Source organism: Micrasema longulum, unplaced genomic scaffold (genome assembly GCF_059751315.1).
Source record: "Micrasema longulum isolate JH-2025_06_02 unplaced genomic scaffold, ASM5975131v1 h1tg002549l, whole genome shotgun sequence".
NCBI lineage: Eukaryota > Metazoa > Arthropoda > Insecta > Trichoptera > Brachycentridae > Micrasema > Micrasema longulum.
This window is the reverse complement of record NW_028279688.1, coordinates 41,888-62,256: the sequence shown is the minus strand read 5'-3', so window position 1 is coordinate 62,256 and position 20,369 is coordinate 41,888. Positions and strand designations below refer to the sequence as shown.

The 20,369-nt window shown below is 36.7% G+C and overlaps 1 protein-coding gene across 1 annotated transcript; it reads left to right on the top strand.

Moving 5' to 3' along the window:
• The first annotated feature begins 2,327 nt into the window (after positions 1–2,327).
• Gnptab (N-acetylglucosamine-1-phosphate transferase subunits alpha and beta) lies at positions 2,328–17,823 on the top strand. The gene is made up of 10 exons (XM_088240683.1): positions 2,328–2,531; positions 4,991–5,232; positions 6,931–7,107; positions 8,655–8,815; positions 10,306–10,523; positions 11,969–12,714; positions 15,318–15,483; positions 15,996–16,180; positions 16,592–16,732; positions 17,539–17,823. Exons 1-10 carry the CDS (start codon positions 2,418–2,420, stop codon positions 17,711–17,713), a joined length of 2,325 nt encoding a protein of 774 aa, XP_088096809.1. The 5' UTR covers positions 2,328–2,417; the 3' UTR covers positions 17,714–17,823.
• Positions 17,824–20,369: the final 2,546 nt, after the last annotated feature.

The following is a 20,369-nucleotide window of genomic DNA, read 5'->3' as shown; positions in this document are numbered from 1 at the left end:
GAAACCATTGAAGAACTGCAGCTGGTGGCGGTGCCGAGAATGAGAACATCTTATGGTCAATGCTCCCACTTATATCCTGGACCCAAATCATTCAACAGTCTTCCAAAAAATGTTCGCATCATATTAAAAATTCAAACTCAAGAAATTCAATTGAAGAATTCATCAAGTCTAGCGAGGGAATGTTTATCAGGGGTGCCACAAGGGTCTATTTTGGGTCCTAGATTGTATATAATTTATGTGTCAGTAATTTGCAACGTTTTTAAAGTAAGGAGATTTATTTTTGCAGATAACACCGCACTAGTTATTTCCAATAAAAACCCATTAGAATCACAAGAAATATTGCAAAGTGATTTCAATAAATTGTTAAAATGGGCTCATGACTATGGTCTCATCATAAATGCAAAAAAGACTAAATGCTTATACATAAAATCTCATGCCAAAAAATATGTTTTGCCTAATATTATTGCTCATTGCACAGATTGCTTGCATGATGGTATTTCTAACACATGTAATTGTGAACTCATAGAATTTGTGGAGGAGTATAATTATTTGGGTATTTTTATTGATCATAATTTTAAATGGGATCGTCATATATTTAAACTTTGTGATCGATTGCGGACTCTTGTGAGTACTTTTTATAAGTTATCTTTTATTTTGCCTAAAATCACTCTTAAAATTATTTATTTTTCCTTAGTAGAATCAATAATAAGATATGGTGTAAAGTCGTGGGGACATTCGACTAAAACTAATATTAAAATGATCCAGGGTCTACAGTATTCTATAGTTAAGTGGATTGTACCTGCAGAGATTTACGAACAAAGAAGTAATAATGATCTCCTGTACAAAACAATCAAAACTCTGCCTGTTCGAGGACTACTGTGGCTTTGCATCATTTTGGAACAATTTAATAGTAATACATTCAAGTTTCCTCTCAAACATAACCATAATACACGCTTCACGTCTAATGATGGCTTGGTAGTACCAAAACTATGTAATAAATATGGAAATAGAACTCTCAAATATTTAGTACCTAGAATTTTTAATTTATTAGCAAAAGAACTTAAATTTAACTCACATTGTAACAAGAGCAAAATAAGAGTGGCTACTCGATCAAGAGTTTATATATGAATAGTAGCTTAGGTGTAAATATTTTAATTTTTCATATATTTTCTTGTATTTAAAAAATAAATTTATTTATTATTATTTGTATAAACATGTTTATTCTGATCTTTCCAGCTGTTAATTTTTATCTGTTATTCATTGTTTTTATAAATATAAATAATATTATTAAGTCAGTATAAATATAATATTCACAAACAAGCTATGGAAAGTGGCTTGGTGGGATTTTAGTTTTAGTAAAAATATAACAAGTGTTTTTTTTTTTTAAATTGTAAAAATGTATAATTATACTATTAAAATAAAGTAGGCTATATGCTTTTGAAATGCGATATCTCTGGCTAATGTAAAATTTAGTACAACTGTTGCACAAATGTCGAAATCTGTACATTATAATAAAAGGCTGAGATGGGCATTATAGACAAAATCAAGAAAGGAATTCTGCGTTGGTTTGGACATTTATTTACCCACTCCATGGGTTCAGTGTTGAGTTGGGACAAATAATTAGTTATCACGGGCATTTGAGGGTATTAGAAGGAAACTTAGGAATCTCCACCAAAAGCGAAAAATTGGTTATTGATGCCAAAATAAACTTCATAAAAACCTACCTACCTAATTAATGGCGTAATTCAAAACCGTCTCTAAAAACCGATTTCAATTATACTGCTTGACACTGCAAACTTAGCATTCTCTAAGTATAATTACAAATCTCACTATTCTTTTTTTAAAGTGTTTCGCAAATATCTCAGTAACTAGTTCAATAAGAGTTCTTAGTTTGCTTCTAATACCACTAAAACTATTTATACTACACTCATCACCACTAAAATTATTTATAGAATCTGAAAAATAAATATAAGGCACATCAATATAGTAAACAGCAATGATGTGAACGCCGATGAATGCAGAAATTGAGAAAGACATGGCATGATCAAATCCAATAATCGGCACGCGTGCATGAAAAGATTTATGAATATGGAAGAATTGAGATATACATATAAAGACAGAGTCATATGGAGTTTTATTCTTACGGGGAAATGGTGTGACGGTTCATTTGTTTGTACATTTATTCTCTTTTGAAACATGTGAAAAAAAAATATTTTCAAGATTACCTCAAGGTTTTTCTAGAATACCGACAGTACGAGTATTTTCTCTATGGTAACCTATAGTCGTGGTTGATCCGTTGATTGTCTGTGGGGCATTATGACCAATTATGACGTTTTGTTGATATAAGTGACATGGAGGTGACGGAATGTCGACTTTCGACCTGTTTTTATAAAATATAAGATGAAGAAGCTTCAGAGATGGCTAGAGATAAGCTTATCCAGAGGAGAGTTTATGATATTTTATCGAACCGGCCGCTTATGGCCTTCTTCACTGTCAGTTTGTTGATTTTATCATCATTTCAAATCTATGGGGTAAGACACCAACTTATATTTCTTTAGATTTATGTATGAAAATCGATAAGATCTATTAATTCACTCAACAATTATACAACGGCCTTCTTAAAGCACGCGTATTAGATTGACAACAATTCAATCTTATATTTTAAGCGGCGTCACTCAATTTTGTAATCCACAATAATGTATTTATTTTCAAAATGTGTTTTTGAATGAAAACACATTTAAAAACGTGTAAATATTATTCTCTAACACATTTCGATGATCTATTTACAAATTTTGATGCAAGAAATATGTCTTAAATGCGTATTTATTACAATTTTACGCCTCGTGGTCAGCGTGTTTGCCTCTCGTGTAAGAGGTCTCGGGTTCGATTGCTGACTCGGTTGACATGAAATATTATTTAAACAAGTGTTTTTACACTGCAATATATCAAGGTCCCTGGACAGGCACCTGAAGTGTGAGACTGATCATCTTACCTTCACGTAACAAATATGATCGAGATATGCCGTGGTTGGTGTAGCAATGCAGTGCCCTATGCACCATTAAATGCGGAAAGGAAATAAGGAAGACGATATTCTGTTTATTTCAATAATTCTGATGATTATTGATTTTTGCACAATTTTTTATGTACACAGGTGTGTTTTTTATTGAAAAATATTTTTTTACTCACAAAAACATATTTTGAGCATCTACAAATTATTGTACATATCAAGGCTTTACTGACAGAATGCATTATGTCATTGAAACAAATTATGTTTCCAATAATCATGAGTTCATTTTACTATAAGACATTTCTTAGGCATCCAGATGTTTACTAACTGAGATGGATATGTTCTCATCATCACTATGGCTGCATCATCCGCATGGCATGTGATGTTAATGACCTTATCTTCCTTAGTAGATTCACTACTTTTTTTATTCTTAAAAGCGTATTTTTATATATTTATTCGGCTTGTGTAAGAAAAGGTTTTAGGCGTATATATTGTTGTGCTATATTTAGTTATAAAGGTGCTAAACTTGCTTTGTTTCTTTGTTGTTCTCAATATGTGTTATTTTCTAAATGTTAATATTATTTATGTCCCGAATTGAATTGTAACTCCTGGGAATGTAAGTCAACGTATTATACTTGTAAAATACTTTGTGTTATATGATTTATTAATAAAAATATAAATATAAAGTTATTAAACAAGCATTTAAAGCTTTTTTATTCTTTCAACGCATTATTTCTCCCACAATTTTTTAGTATTTTTATTAAGCTTTATCTTTCCTAATACCCATTTATCTCACAATTCTGTAGATCTTCACAGGTCGCAGTGACGAGGAGCTCGCATAGCACTGACTCCCACTACTAAGATAAGAATTAGACATTTGTTTACTTGGAATTTCTAGTCTAACGCGTTATTTTTATTTATATTATTTGTTTATCACATTTGTGTATGTATTTCTTGTGCAATGGCATACAACGCGGTAAATATTCACTTGTTTAATGTTTACGAAGTGTCACTCTACATATTCTGTGTTACATACAAACAAAAAATGTGCTATGCTCATTTTGTGTGGAATTTCAACACAAAACTTAAGAAATATGGCTGTTTTCTACGCAGGCAAGATGGAGAATTACAATATTTTGAGTGTGTCCAAATGTTTGTTTATAAAATACTGAATTTCAATCCCTAAGGTGTGATTAAGATCAACAAACTACAACAGAGATGGAAAACGTTTTAGAGACTGGAATATGGTATCTATGCAGGTCTACCAATGAACAAAATGACTCGCCTACAGTCTGCATTGAATGCTGCAGCGAGACTTATTTCCGGAATCTCTAAGTTTATTCATATCACTCCACTACTACGGAAATTACTCTGGCTACGTTTTCCACGGAGGGTGGAATACAAACTCTGTTGGCTTATTTATTTATTTATTGACGTAAATTGTCCATTTATAGGGTTTTAATATTACAATAAAAGAGTAATTAAAAACATTTTTACTTAATTAGAATATGACCGAAGATGCAATGTCATAATTTTCTATCGAATCCAATACATTCGTATAATGCAACTCTTATAGTATTGCACGTTAAACCGGGAGCATTGTTCTGCAGCACATTCACATCGTCCCTATCATGAAGAAATGAACTACTAAGGAACGTCGTCTATAAAGAGACCACAGGACGCAGCCAACGTCAGTCAGCCCGTTCAGTTAGTTGGCCCAACAAGTTCAGTTCAGTCAGTCCAGCTCGACGACATCACACAGTTCCAGCGTGTAGTATAAGTGCAGTTACTTCAACCCATCATCATCGTAACACTCGCGCAACACAATTCATTATTTATTCGCCATGTAATAACTACGCATTAAACAGCAACTTCGTGTCTTCTCTGTCAATCTCTAACTGGGGTAGGAGCTCCAACCAACCCTCAACTACTTATTCCTACATATCTAGCCGCCGTTCCTTGCTCAGCATCCATCTGTTTCAGATTTACCTCATGTCTACCGGGAACATTGTGGACGTAATATGTGAGAAGCATTACTGCAGCAGCACTGACTCGGCGTCGGGCAGCTGCGAGCCTATCGATGTGGTCTACACCTGGGTCAACGGGTCCGACCCGATATGGCTGGCCGAGATGAAGAGATACGCCAATATCGAGGGACTCACCGGCGAAGATGACTACGACCCGTCTCGTTACGATGACAAACAGGAGTTGAAGTATTCTCTGAGGTAAATATTTTATTTGTTAGACTTCTTTACCAACTATGTCCAGAAAGTAAGTTCTGTTTGTATTTCTTGCCATCGCAGCGCTGCGATCGCTTGCCCATGCGTGGTACTTACCCTGACCTATTAAAGAGGAGTTGATGCCATTACGAATTAGCTGACTGTTGTGTACGCTTCGTGGTGCTTATTTGAAATGCCAACTCAAATTGAATATCGCAACTTGTGAGATAAGGTCTGTAATTTGTTTCCTTAATGCGAGGAACATTAAACCACTCTTCAAACAGATCTGTGGAGCGTACGGAGAACATGTGATAGGTGATTCGATGGTAAGGAGGCAGGCGAGACATTTCAATTAAGGTCGTGATGATGTGAAGTGGGAAAACATCTTTAATTAGTTGTGAACTGGTTGTTCAAGATGGACTACATTCTAGAAAAGTGCTGTCCAAACCCCGGTATGTGGCTTATATTTATGCGGATCCTAATTTATTCATATGGCAACAAGTTTTTTGTCACTATTATTCGGGGAATTCCCGAACTGTGTATTGGTTTCTCCTAAATAACGAATCTTGGCTTAAAAATTCAACTTTGAATTCTATAAAATCTATGTATAGGTCTTCTCTGTCAGATAAGGCACTTACACACGCACTGCGTCTGGCTAGAACAAATATTCATGTTGATATTGATAAAATAGTAAAAAATAAATTAATGACTAATAAAATTAATATTATAACAATAACATCCCTGTGTTAACAAAAAGGCCGACTGTAAATGATAAACGAATTTCATTCTGTTTCGGGATAGGGAAATATTTGAAGAAAGGATGGGAACAAGGAATGGATACCTACCATTGATATGATGTGAATGTTCTTCAATCTTAACCACTGGATGATGAAATGTACTATGAATTGTAACGATGTTTACAACGACGCGCGACAAATCAAGCACTTTTTATGCAATTGTGTGTGAAGTGAAAAATATTGTATTGTTTTTGTTCTAAATCCGAATCTTCTAATTTTGAATATCTTCTTTCTTGATGTAAGGTAGGTACCATAAAGATGGGTCAAGGGAAGAATGGGAAAGAAAGGTAATCGGCCAGGAATAGTATCGATAGATGCTGTGATTTACTTAACACCCTGTATTTTTATTTTTTCTTCAAAAAGTTGAAGTGTTTATTTAAGAGAGGGAGGGCGGTAAAGAGGGAGGAGAAAGAAAAAACTCAAATATTCAGGAAGCGACATTTCATACGAGATTTGAATGTAAGTAAAGAGGGGCATCTCTGACATAAGTGGGTAGATTATTCCATAATCGAGCAGCTGCTACTGTAAAGGGGAGGCAAAAAAAATAGAGCGGTGAACAGGTATTGAAAGGGTTCTCTCATTACTAGAACAAAGAGTTAGCCCATGCTGTGATAGAGGTTGGGAGAGCTCTCTCAGTTATCTATCTATTTAGTTATTTGGATTAGCCCGGGATCATATCTGGTTTGGACAGCCCTGTTCTAGAATAATATGTCAATTTTTTAAAGTGCTCCAAAGTCTTCCATCGTGAGGATAGACCAAAGGAAATATAAGAATGAAAGGTAGTGTTGTAAAATACCATTAGTAATTTATAAAAATTTATAAATTAAAATTACAGAGAACTTCCACCAAGATTTTGCAAATGAATTCAAATGCTGTTAGTATTAAACGCCATTGTTTCTTTGTTGAGGTCTTTGGATCTGTACGCTCCCTGGGTACGCTACGTGTATGTGGTGACTGCTGGCCAGCTGCCGTGGTGGCTGGACGCACAGAACCCGCGCCTCAAGGTCGTCTCCCACCGCGACATCATCCCCGCGCAGTACCTGCCCACCTTCTCCAGCCCCGCCATCGAGTGCTTCCTCCACAAGTGAGCTACCTACAGCGCAGCTAATGCAGCTATATATTATTACTCTAGAAATGATTGATTGTGTCTGTCCTCTGTACGGGCCTTTTGCTCGCGGTGAAATTTTTAAATTTTAGTATATGTACTTCCAAAGCGACAGTGTTTTGTTAGTGAGTTAAAAGTATGTGATAGTGGTTCATATATTGGATAAATAAATTTTAGTTTAACGTTTCACAGATCGGCCGCTAGATGGCAGTAGTAAAAGCGGTTATTTTAATCTAAATAAGACAGATTTAAATGCGGTTTTTGGGAATACAAAAATTCAAAATGTGATTTTTCTCAAGCCTGACTATTCTACGTATTATTTGGTTTGTGGTGAATTAAAAAAAAAATAACAACAGACAGGCAGAAAAAGTAGCTTGCTGAGAAAACAGAAAAAAGTGAGTATTCGGTGAGTGGTGTAATTAATATATAAATAACAGACAGGCAGATAATTTCAGTGATTTATTTACTGTATTATCTATATGCTCGTTGTATGTCAGTTTATAGTCCAAAACAACTCCTAAATCTCTGATGGACTTAACTACATCAATTTTGGAGTTTTCTATTAGATACTCGAAGAAAATCAGTTGTTGACATGACATGAAATGACATTATTTTGCATTTTTTAATATTAAGTTCTAATTTATTGACTTTTGCATTGGTTAAAAGAGTTAATGTCTGATTGAAGAAGAAAACAGTCTTGTAAAGTTTGAATTTTTTTGTCGTCCGCGAAGAGCCAAAAGCGAGAGTAAGAGAATGATTTAGCAACTTCACTAATGAACTAATTGAAAAGCAGGGGTGCCAAATGGGCATCCTGAGGTTAATTCAAAATTATATTAAATGTCTCCCTCTGACACCCTAGTGAGAGAACATTATCTATAATGTAAAAAAAGTAATACATTCATCGTAAAATAACAAAATGGCCAGCTTCCGTGGTGACTGGATGCATAGAACCCTTGCCTGAGTCTCCCATCGCGTCGAACGTTGATTGTGAGCAGAACGTCAAACAGCCCTGCCGTCATTTGCTGGACGGCTGTCATAGAGGTATAAACAGTTTAGGAACGTTTTTGTGTTTGAAAATGAGTGCAAATGTGACTTTTACTATCGCAAATGACAAAATTTTTATTGACTTTTTGAAAAAATCATGAAAAATTTGATTTTTAAACATCTCTCTCTCCTCCGAATGTTAGTTTTCGACTTTCGATGTGTACTAATTATGCTAAGGATGTCTAGTTGTCCATTTTTAAAAGTATGTTAATCAAATTAGTTGATCAGCTAATAAAATTTGGTGATCATGACCGCTGGATAGCAGTGCGACTCCCTTTAAGTTGATATCTTTGGTCATTGTTGAAACCGCTGTCTTGTTACGTCTATCGCATCACGGCATATCATGGCCGCTAGATAATGGCACCGCTTTCTTAGGAAACCATACCCTTCCCTTATCCTTTTTACTGTCGATATGACAGATACAAAATAATGACACATTGATATCTTCAACTTTTGAATATTTTATTTGTAACTGATTGCAGAATCCCGGGGCTATCGGAAAAGTTTCTGTATCTCAACGATGACATCTTCTTCGGGGGCCCCGTCTACTTGGGAGATTTCTACACCCAGTCCGAGGGCTATGAAGTATACACGGCGTGGAATGTTCCGGAGTGCGCTTTAGGCTGCCCGTGGTCATTTCTTGGTAAGAGACAGGTTGATTAGACCGTAAAAAAAATTCTAGAAGGAAAAATGAAAGTTTTACATTTATTAGACTTAAAACTATGAGGTTCAGTAAAAAACTAATGCCTCCTATTTTTTTTTCCTTTTAATTGTCAAGAAACGAAAATGCCATTACATAGGTTGAAAACCACACTGTTGATGATTAATTTGTTATTTTTCAATATAATCTCTGCCCATTTCCACAGTTTTGGTCCATCTTTTAACAAGGGCATGTATTCGTGAATAATCGTCATCACACTTCCTTTACTGAAGGAGAGAATGCGACGACACAATTCATCGACTCACTAAATGTTGCGTGGAGTAACTGCAGTCAATGGCCTGCCGCTCTGTTTTTCGTCAGCCAACGATGTTTGTCCTTCAGCTTCGTTATAACCCATCGTCTAACAGTGCTTACATTGACTGTTGCATCACCGTACACATTTTTCAGTCTTTAATGAATGTGAATAGGTTTTTCATCTTCTGCATTCAAGAATTCAATCACAGAACGTTGCCTAATACAAACATCGATGTCGGCCATTTTGCAAACGAGTGCAATGCTCCCACCTGTTGACACAGAAAGTTACTACTACAGTAGATTGTAGAAGAATGTTTGAGGTTTGACTAATTTTATTTAAATATAAAAAAATAGTAGGCATTAGTTTTTTACTGAACCTTGTAAACTCTGATGAAAAATAAAGAAATCATCCGTTTGTGTCATTTTAAAAGCCAATGTGACCTTCGCGGTGTAGTGATTAAGAAGCTTGACTCACTCACGGATGGTTCCGAGTTTGATTCCCGGTGAGAACACAAAAATCTAATGTGATTTTTTCTCAAGCCTGGGTTTTCTGTGATGTAATTCACCACTGTAATTGGGCTTCCTAGCCTGTTGCAGTGCAAAGAAATCCTTACAAAATGGGCCATTATGAAAATAGTCAATATTCAATTTTGTCATTTTAAAACAAATGTTCAAAAAGGCTATAAAACAATGGATAGTGGAGCTAGGTAGAAGTAAAATGGATTGTCTCATTCGCCCAAACCAATATTAAATCAACCGCTCCACAAGTGTATAGCTTATGTTAGGTTTTTGTTATTTTCATTGTGCGTTTTGTAATATAAATAATATAGATGTACATATACATACCTAGTTTTTAAAACTGTGAATATTTTGTTAATTATCTCTGTTTATTTACTTAGTCTTCTTTGTTTATTCTCTAATGTAAAAACATTTCAAAAAAGTATGTTGTTAAGTGTCCTCGGCACGGGTAACTCCAGTGAGGACACATTATTTTTATTATTAATTAAAGTTTGGTAGAGAAAAATATGAATAAATAAAAGAATAAAATGCCATTCTCTGAAAAGTTAAAACCCAACCCTTGAATTGTAAACATGACATGAAAGGTTTCAAAAGTTAGCAAAAAGTTTTCTCTGTCCTGGACGATTAATGTGATGAGCGGCCACTGCTTCTGGTTTCAGGAGACAGATCGTGTGACAGTGCGTGTAACATCGTGGAGTGCGACTACGACGGAGGCGACTGCCTCGGGGATCCCAAGAGCCGATATTACGGCGCCGCCAGCCACCTGGACTATCTGGGAGACTACTTCGACAGCCCGTTCTTCGACGAGGAGGACTTGCAGGACTACCAAAGCGTCGGGAAGTATCCCGGCTTCGACGAGCCTCCATTCGACCCCAAGGTTAGAAATGGTGAACTCTGACGATAAGGACACGGAGAGATGAGGCGAAGTACTTTTTACTGGCTGAGCTTTCAACCAACGAAGTAACTGTGTAAATGTTGCGTAAAATAGTTAATTAATACAATATTTGAGTTTGTCTACGAACATTTGGACAAACTCAAATATTGTAATGAAACCAACTGGTCCAAGAAGAAGTTTAAAAATTGGAAAATTGTTTTCAGGCGTTGCCTTGTATGTGAAATAATTCAATCAGATGAATCTCTTCGCAACAATAAAGGTTTCAGCTCTTTAACTTCACTAAAATCAACAGATGGAAGAGTTGAGGAAATGTGGATGTTCAAACATGGGCAAATTGGTGAATGTTACACAGTGTGCAAAGTGACCACTTAAACCAGCCAATGACAGGTCATAAGCCCTGTAAATGCCTAGACTTCCATATTCCCTTATTTAAGGTATTCTCCATCCCTGTTGTAATTTGTTTAGTTAATTAATAATTAAATAATTTATTAAATATATTATTCAACAATATTTGAGTATGTCCAAATGCTTGCAAACTGGCTGGATTTCCTCCCTAAGGAGTTATTCATATTTAAATTTATTTCAACAGAGAGGGAAAAATTTTTCGAGAAGGGAATATGGAAGTCTAGGCATTTCCCTTCTCAAAAATCTTTTCCCTCTCTGTTGCAACAAATTAAAATTAATAATTAAATATTCTATTGTCCATATCTTCTCTTTACTTCAGTTCAGTGTGAACGGAGATATTCTGCATCAGGCAGAAGAATTTGTGCATCTGGGAAGTATGTTTACTAGGGATGGAAAGGAGGGAAAGGGTGAACGGTGCACTGAAATCTACTTTGGCAAACAAATGTTTATCGCAGGAGGCTAAACTAGCAGTTCACAATGGAGTTCTAGTGCCAACTCTAATGTATGGGAGCGATGTATGGAGTTGGAAAAAATGATGAAAGTTGGTTAAATGCTGTGGAGATGCGATCCCTCAGGCGAATGTGTGGTAAAACGATGTATGATAGGTGCACAAATGTCGAGATCCGTGATCTGTGTAAGGATGAGACAAGCATTATCAACACAATCAAGAAAGGGGTGCTGCGTTGGTTTGGACATGTAGAGCGAATGGACAGTAAAAGAATGGCTAAAAGGATCTACGATGCGAATGTTGATGGATGCAGAAAACGAGGAAGACCGAGAAAGACATGGCACGATCGAGTCCACCAAATATTTGAAAATGGACATGTCAAGAGTAGGAGTAATCGGCATGCGGCATGAGAAGATGTATGAATGTAGAGGGAGCGAGGTCTGCATGCAAAGACAGTGATATGGCTACGGGGAAATGGCGTGATGGTTTGTTGTTGTTTGTCTATTCTGCCTATGTTTGAACATCCACTTTTCCTTAACTCTTCCACCTGTTACTCCAAAATGTTATTTTTCAGGTGGTGCAAGCAAGACAGCATGAAGATCAAGATCTCCTCAACAGCCTACGCCCCGGGCATCAGCCTAACCTCGAACAGATCAAAATCGTCAAGCGAGAAATCGAAGAACAATTCTGGAAGCCGATGGACGCTCCGAACGACGAAGAAGTCGACAGTGTGCCAAACAAAAACACGATGAAATCTCTCAAAATGGTCGTCGGATCAAACGAACGAATAAATTTAAGCGATGTAAATAAAATTTCTAGTCAGGAGTTAGTCAACGATAGCAGTAAGGAAGAGCCAAACGGCGACAACGAAACGCCGAAACAGTTAATTTTAGAAGAGCTGAAGAAGTCAGAAGTCAACGTCAGCGGGGCAGTGCACCATTTCAATAAGAATTATTTAAAACACAATAAAAAAACCAGGCGTAGAAGCAAGGAGTCCATTATGCAAGAATCCTCTCCCAAGGATGACAGGAAGCTGGCGATGTACGCGAGATCTCTCATCCACACCAATAAGCTGTTCAACAAAGAATACGGGTTTCTCAACCGGAAAGTTCCCGCGCACGTCCCGTTCCTGCTGGAAAAAACCATCGTCAGTCAAATGCAGGAGAAGTTTAAGGAGAACGTGGAACAGACCGCATTGAACAAATTTCGACGGCCGAACGATCTGCAGTTCGCTTTTGCGTATTATTACTATTTGCTGAGCGAACGGAGGGAGTACACAATTGAAGAAATATTCGACACGTTTGATACAGACAAAAGCGGGTAATTTTAAACATATTTATTTTCTTTGTTTTCACTGCCCGGGCGATCACTTTCATCATCATACCCCTGTCGTAGTGCATAGAGCGCTGTATTTGTTAATCATTTGCTACACGAAGGTAAGGAGATCAGCCTTGGGCTTCAGGTGCCAGTGCCGAGCCTGCGTTGCAATGGAAAGTAAACATTTATCTACAAAGTCAAATTTAAATTTCTGTATTAAAAATATAATACAGTAAAACCTCGTTTTTACGCCGAAATGTTCAGGACCCATTTTTCTTCGTGCATTCTCCTACAAATATTCTCCATTTTTCATCACCCCAGTTTTACGTTTAAAAATTTTCGGAATTCATTTGATGTGTCAAAAAAGCCAAAGTTATGTCGCAATAATGGTGCCGCGGGCCGCGCGCCGCCGCGTGTGCCACGCGAATAAAGAACGAAAACAGGGAAACAACTAATAAAAGATAAATTATTGTCTTAACCCAAATTCAAAGCAGGTGCAGTGTAATTGACCTTTTTGTTTTAGTGTCTTTTATTTTATTTTATTAAACTTTTTGTACATAATGTTATTTGTACATTGGCGGGCTTATTGCCAAATGGCAATTTCTTCCAACCAACCAATAAAATAAAAGTTTTATTTTTATAATTCAAGTTACAGAACATATTCAATAGAAAAAAAAAAGATTAAAAAGTTAAAAATATACAAAAATAGAAATAAATGTATTTGTTTATAAATTACCTTAAATCAAAACTATTACTCAATGGGAAAAAGGAAAAAAGAGGAAAGAGGAAAAAGGAAAGGAGGAGAAATTAAGGAAGAGAAAGGAGATGTTTCTTCAGACGTGATTTAAACAGAGATAATGTAGTAACATCTTTGATGGTGGATGGGAGATGATTCCACAGTCGAGCCGCATGGACACTATGAGTTAGAGAAGAAAGAGGAATTGTGTATGGGTATTAAGAGAGTGCCTTGAGAATGAGAACGAAGAGGTAAACCATGAACTGATAAGCGTTGAAATTTTTCACGCAGGTATATAGGAGCGTTAGGACTATGAAGTACATTGAACAGAAGTGAGAGGGAGTGATAGTCTCTCCGCTGTCTAATTTTGAGCCATTTCAGTTATAATCAGAAATGTGGTCATATTTCCTAAGACCAAAAATGTACTTTATGCATGTATTCTTCAGTCTTCCTTTAGGGTTAGTCTTACTTTTCATTTGAATAAAAACGTAATATTGACTTGTACAAATCTTGATACGCAGTTGACAAACGTTTAGGAACAATAAAGTTTTAATATTAATAAATTGCGATGTTTAAAACATAACATTTAAAAAAGATGGTCTAAAAAGTTGTCATAAAAGTGTGAAACAATTTTGCAGCGAACTATAATATGACAGTTGTTTTAAGTGATGCCATAGAAAAAAAGTGATACCGTATAAATAACATTTAGGCGAAAATATATTGTAGGTACATTATTTTATGCAAATTCAGAATTTTATTTTCGTTATTTTTTATTTACACATATAATAATTTTAACATGCTGTTTTTAAATCAAATTAAAAAAAACAGATTACAGAATATTGTTTGATAAAATACAAAATATGATTATTTTTTTAGTGAAATCATTGAAAATAATTTTAAAAAACCCCTAATTATCACAGTTTTTACAACTTTTCTGGAAGTATATGTACACTATAGTGTACCAAATTAATTTTACAACAACAACAAACAAAACCATCACGCCGTTCTCCCGTAAGGGTAGGCAGAGAGGATAGAACGCCACAACACTCTATCTTTGCATACAGATCTTGCTTCCTCTACATTCATACATCTTCTCATGCACGCGCGCCGATCATTCCGACTTTTGACTTGTCCATCTTCAAGTATTTGTTGGATTTGGTCATGCCATGTCTTTCTCGGTCTTCCTCTGTTTCTGCATCCATCGACATTCGCACTGTAAATATTCTTAGCCGTTCTTTCGCTGTCCATTCGTTCTGCATGTCCAAACCAGCGCAGAGCTCCTTTCTTGATTTTGTCGATAATGCTTGTCCCAGCCCTGCATAATGTACGGATCTCGACATTTGCGCATCTATCGTGCATACTTTTACCACACATTCGCCTGAGAGATCGCATTTCGACAGCATTCAGCTCACTTTCATCCCTGTTTTTCCAAGTCCATACTTCGCTCCCATACATAATTTTCATTTACTCACTATACTGCTTTCCTCAGTTTTACACCTTTTTTTTTTGCTCCCTTGAAATGTGTTAAAAGGGGGTTTTACTGCATTTATACAAAAAAAAATCTAAACATATTAAACTAAAGGTTACCGACAAATATACTCATACAAACACATTTTCGTAAATAAATATCGATTTTACTTTATGCCGTTTTGATACGTACTAATAAAATTAGCATTTGTAATTGTGACCTGGGAACATGAAATATTATGGTGTAGAACCACTTTTCGATGTCGACCTTCCCTAGAATCAACACTATCTCCCCTCGATTTTCTCCTTCCAGGATTCTGGTTCTATTTCACTCAAAGAACTGTATTCTCAATCCTCCCGACACGGAGATCAATATTCTTACCCTTGTCGTCTATTATTGCAGGACGTGGTCTGATCGTGAAGTGCGCACTGTGCTGGCCCGGGTGCGCGGCCTTCCCCTGACTGCGGAGGTCGTGCACGCGCTGGAGGCGGCCCTGCGAACGTGCGAGCGCCCGGAACACGCGCTGCACCCGACGCCCCCGGGCGAGAGATACCTCGACTCCGACATGGTAAATTAACATATATAACACGCCCGGTTATCTTTCAAATAAAAAAAAAGTTGTATTTTATTTTATTAGTGCCTGTATTTATTATAAGAAATTGTATTTACCATCGTTAGCATGGACTGCATAAGTCCGTCAAATAAATAAATAATCTCTTGTTCTACTCATAGCAGACTCACCATAGGCCTTTGTTAACATTTTACACACTTTGTTACACTTTATTTCATTTTGTACACAAAATTTGGTACAAATTCTTTCATCCATTTTTTTCAACAAATGAAAATTGCTGAGCTCAAAAAACACATCTAACCTTTAGTAGCTGCCACAGACGAAATAATCAATGAATACAGCTGACAATTTTAGCATACTTCAGGGGCATGTATACCAACATAAAAAAGTTAAAGTTTTGACAATCGGGCTCTCCAGACCCGTGAAATTTAAAAATTCCCCGTTATTTTATGAACACACCTTGTAAATTTATCGCTTCAATCTACATTACAAATAATTTTCCGTTCCAGCCGACGATAACGAAATCCCTTGTGACGAGCTGCCCGGCGCTGTCGGGCCCCCTGAGGGCCTCGGTAGGGCTGCGCCCCCCCCTTGGGCGCCCCCGCCCCGCCGCCCCCCGCCACACCTTCGCCATGCTGGACTCCAACGTCACCAAAGCGGTCGCCGCCCTCGACGAGATCAGGAGAGAGACCAAGTAAACGAGATATATTAGATAGATTAAGAAATTCTGAACATTTTAAGTGACATAAGATCTCTTGGCAGTGCCTATCATCATCATCAGCACCCAATAGTGCATAGGGCACTGCGTTATTGAATCAAATGCGAAGTCCAAGGACAATGAAATACTTCAGTAAATTCCTAGACACTAATATTTCCTTCTCAAAAATGTTTTCCCTCTCTGGTGCAATAAATTTAGTTTGACACCCTCAACGGGCTGGTGCGATGTGTACCATAAACTAAAAATTCATATTACACGCAATAAGTCAAAAGTTTTTTGTTTCTTCATGACAATTTAGTTTTATGAGCCGTTAAACGATCCTTATAGCCAAGCAGATTACGAACAAGTTGAATTTTAGTGTTTGTAACTGAAATATTTCTTTTGCAGGAAGTTTATCTGCATTAATGACAACTTGGACCCCTTAAGAGAGGAGGAGAACGCCATCGTCCGCATGCTGCTGCAGGAACTGTACGAGGCTCTGTTGCCTCTGCCCTCCAGTCTGGAGCTCCCCCCCGGAGTTGCCAACAGGTACACTATAAGGAACCTTTATTTTATATTCATACTCTAATTCATTAAGTCTATTCTTACTGGTAGAGAACAAAATGTTCAGATAGATAACTATTTGTCAACCGGTATTGATTTTACATCGGGTGTACCTCAGGGTGCCCATTTGGCACCCCTGCTTTTCAATTAGTTATTTAGTTATTAATGGACGTTGTCCATTTATACAATTTATATGGTTTTAAATATTACGATAAAAGAATAGTTAAAAACATTGTAAAAAAGAAAAGAAGCATTGAAAAACATAAGGGACGTCGAGACAAGATCTAGACTATTTATTTAGTGCTCGTTTAAATCGCTGTAAACTTAAACCAAACAGTCCAGATCTTATCTTGAGTTAATAATACGACAAAGACGGGTCATTGGAGAATTAAGGCTATAGTTTGTTCTATGCTGATCGATAAACAGTATTTCATTGTTTCTCGACCTACGAGTCGGAATATTGAATTTTACTTGTCCCAGTCATGATGGAACATGGATTATACCGTTTAGTATGCCGAACATATAAATGGAGTCATTATTAGTTCTACGTTTTTGTAGACTAGAAATATTTAACATTGACTCTATATCAGCATGAGAATAATGACCTCTCTCTAGTCCAAGCATCCACGCTACTTTTCGAAGCAAGCGATGTTGGACTGATTCAATGTGATTTATGGGATTCACATAGAATGGAGACCAGACCACGGAGGCATATTCTCGGAGAGGACGAGTATGCCTACGACGAACATGTGTTTCGTGGTGTTTATTTTTCTCGATTGTTCGCATCGCAGGTTTCTCCGCCTTTCGGACCTTCAGATGTGGCAGGACGGCCGCCGCTCGGCGTGGCTCGGCCTGTCGCTGTGCGCGGCCGTGCTGAGCGGCCTGTCGCTCTACCACTGCAACTGCTTCAAGCGCTCCCTGCACGCGATACTATCCACCCTGTCTTCGCCGGTCCTCGGGGTGTAGGGACCGACGAGCGAGACGCAAACTAGTCATATCGTGACATTTTTATACCAGATACGCTTCCGTTACCTTATTTTGTAATTTATTTGAGAAATATACGTTTTATAGAAAAATATTACAACAATGTTTGAGTATGTTCAAATGCTTGCAGACTAGCTGGATTTCCTCCTTAGGGAGTTTTATTCATTTTTTAATTCATTTCAACAGAGAAGGAACACATTTTTGAGAAGGGAATATGGAAGTCTAGGCATTTACAGGGCTTATGACCTGTCATTGGCTGGTTTGTTTTGTTTTTAAAAAAAAAAAAAAATATTAATTTATCTTTACAATTTTTGCAACCTTTTTAATGTTTAGTTTTTTTTTTCAATGACTAACCCGCTAAGCCTCTATTTAGAGGCTTGTCAGCAGGTGGGGTAGAGGGGATATGGAAGGAGGTCATGAAAAATACACCACAAAACCTGGGTTCTTTTTCTCTCATTTTTTTTTTAAAAACATTTTTTTTCTTGCAACACTGGCGGGAATTGAACCCGCGACGCCCGTTTTACAGTTGGCCGTCTAACCAACTGCACCACGGTGCCCGACCCTTTATTTTGTAACTATTGGGTTTCTTAAAAATGGCAATTTTTTAAATGGTGTTCTGATAAATATATTGCATTGTGGCCTTATTCATTAAGTTCTTACTTTTAAAATGGACACAGCTTGCCCACCGCACACCGCACCTGAGGACATAAGTCTCCTTGGCGGTGCCGGCATACACGGAAAAATTGCTCGTTGACAAACGAGAAGCTGCCCGAAGGAGCTCTCTGTTTGATGTTATCTCTCGTGGCCTCGTGAGGTTTAAAGTAACGAAAGGCCCACAATTGAATTAAAACTCCTCTTTGAGAGATAGGTAGGTTTAATGAAATAAAGAGTCAGATTTTTAATTTCCTTTATTCATATAAGTTTAGACATTTTGTAGAAGTCAATATATCTTTCGCTAAATACAAAATTTTATATGTTGGCTTATTTACATACTTAATTCTTATACAATAAATATGGTAATCGTTTTACGAGGTATGCGGGAAGTAGTAAATAGAGTACATATTTTAAATATATTTAAGCTCTTTTTATACAAAATTCTACGTACGACTACGCAGTATAGACCAAGTTGTAATGAGGAAGTTTAGCGATATCTAAATTTGAATTTTCAAAATCTTTTAATGTCCACAATGCCGATGCGATATTTTCATGGACATTGGTTGGATTTTTTACATTTCAGTTAACTTATTTGATCATAGCTTTGAGTTACTGACAAGCACATATGTGTAGATCAGGGGTGCTCAAACTTGAACTGCTGGCGATCTACCTCAATATTTTTAGACTACTTACGATCGACTTGAGAGGCTGCAAGTATGTGTGATGCAGGGTTGTCGTACATACACGATACACCCTACCTACCTAGGTAGGGTGTACCGTAGCATATATAGATATTAGCTTTCCGCACGGTCGATCGCGATCGACCGTTTGAGCACCCCTGGTGTAGATTATACATATTTTAGTCTGGCTAACTTCATAACGGAGCTTCACATGCATTCACTTCTCATATATAACACCAAATATGCCACTAAAAATATACAAATGCTATGTCAGACCTACTCTCGAAGACGGGTTTCAGATATCCCGATATCCATTTCAGGAATCCCTATTTTGTTAAGGATATCAACTTGCTGGAAAGACGAGCTACAAAGTTGTCGCTGAGCCTAAACCGGCTTCCATATGTGGAGAGACTGGAGACTCTCGGTCTCACAACGCTGCAGGAACGGCAAGAAAGGGGTGGCCCAATGGAGACATACAAGATAGTCTCGACCAGTAGCGTGCCTAGGGTTAACCAGTAAGGCAAGCCCATTATTTTTCACTTTTGTGAATACATGATGTACCTATAATTTTTTCACTTCTTACCATTCCCAGTTCAGTAAGCAGTAAGCACCCAGAAGGCATAATGAAGATAAACATTGTGTTGTAATAAGTGTGAAAATATGCATAAACGTAACTTTTGTAAGGGATAGCCATCACCTTTAAATATAGGAAATGTTCACTATAATAAAATATGTTTATATGAAAGTTGTTCCTCAGATATCAACCATCACCAATGAGTACCATCACCATATTATGACATGCATAGATTGCATAGTGTTTAATAATCATCATCGGAACTCATAAATACATACGTATAAATATAATAAGAAAGATTGATAAAGTGCATATTTGCAAAATAATATACGTAATATTATATATACATATAATACAACAAGAATGATTGATAAAGTATAAACATCAGTTTGGTATATTGTAGATAGGAAAACAAACAATTAATAATAACCCAAAAAAAACATATTTGCCCAAACATTATTATGAACTATGAATTAAGCTTTAATATTATAGAAAATGTATCCGTACCTAATATATTATATTTAAAATTAGACGAAAATAGCTGCGCAACGTGCTAAAATATTTTTATTTGTATTCTAAAGCGAACCGCCTATCTTTTTTCAAAAACGATTTTATAACATCCTCATAAAAAGTCACTGAACGTTTGAGATCTGCTAATAGTTTTTTTTCTATGGCTATCATAGAGAGTTCGGAAAGGCGATTTTGTCCTTGTGTATTTCTTAAGTACGTG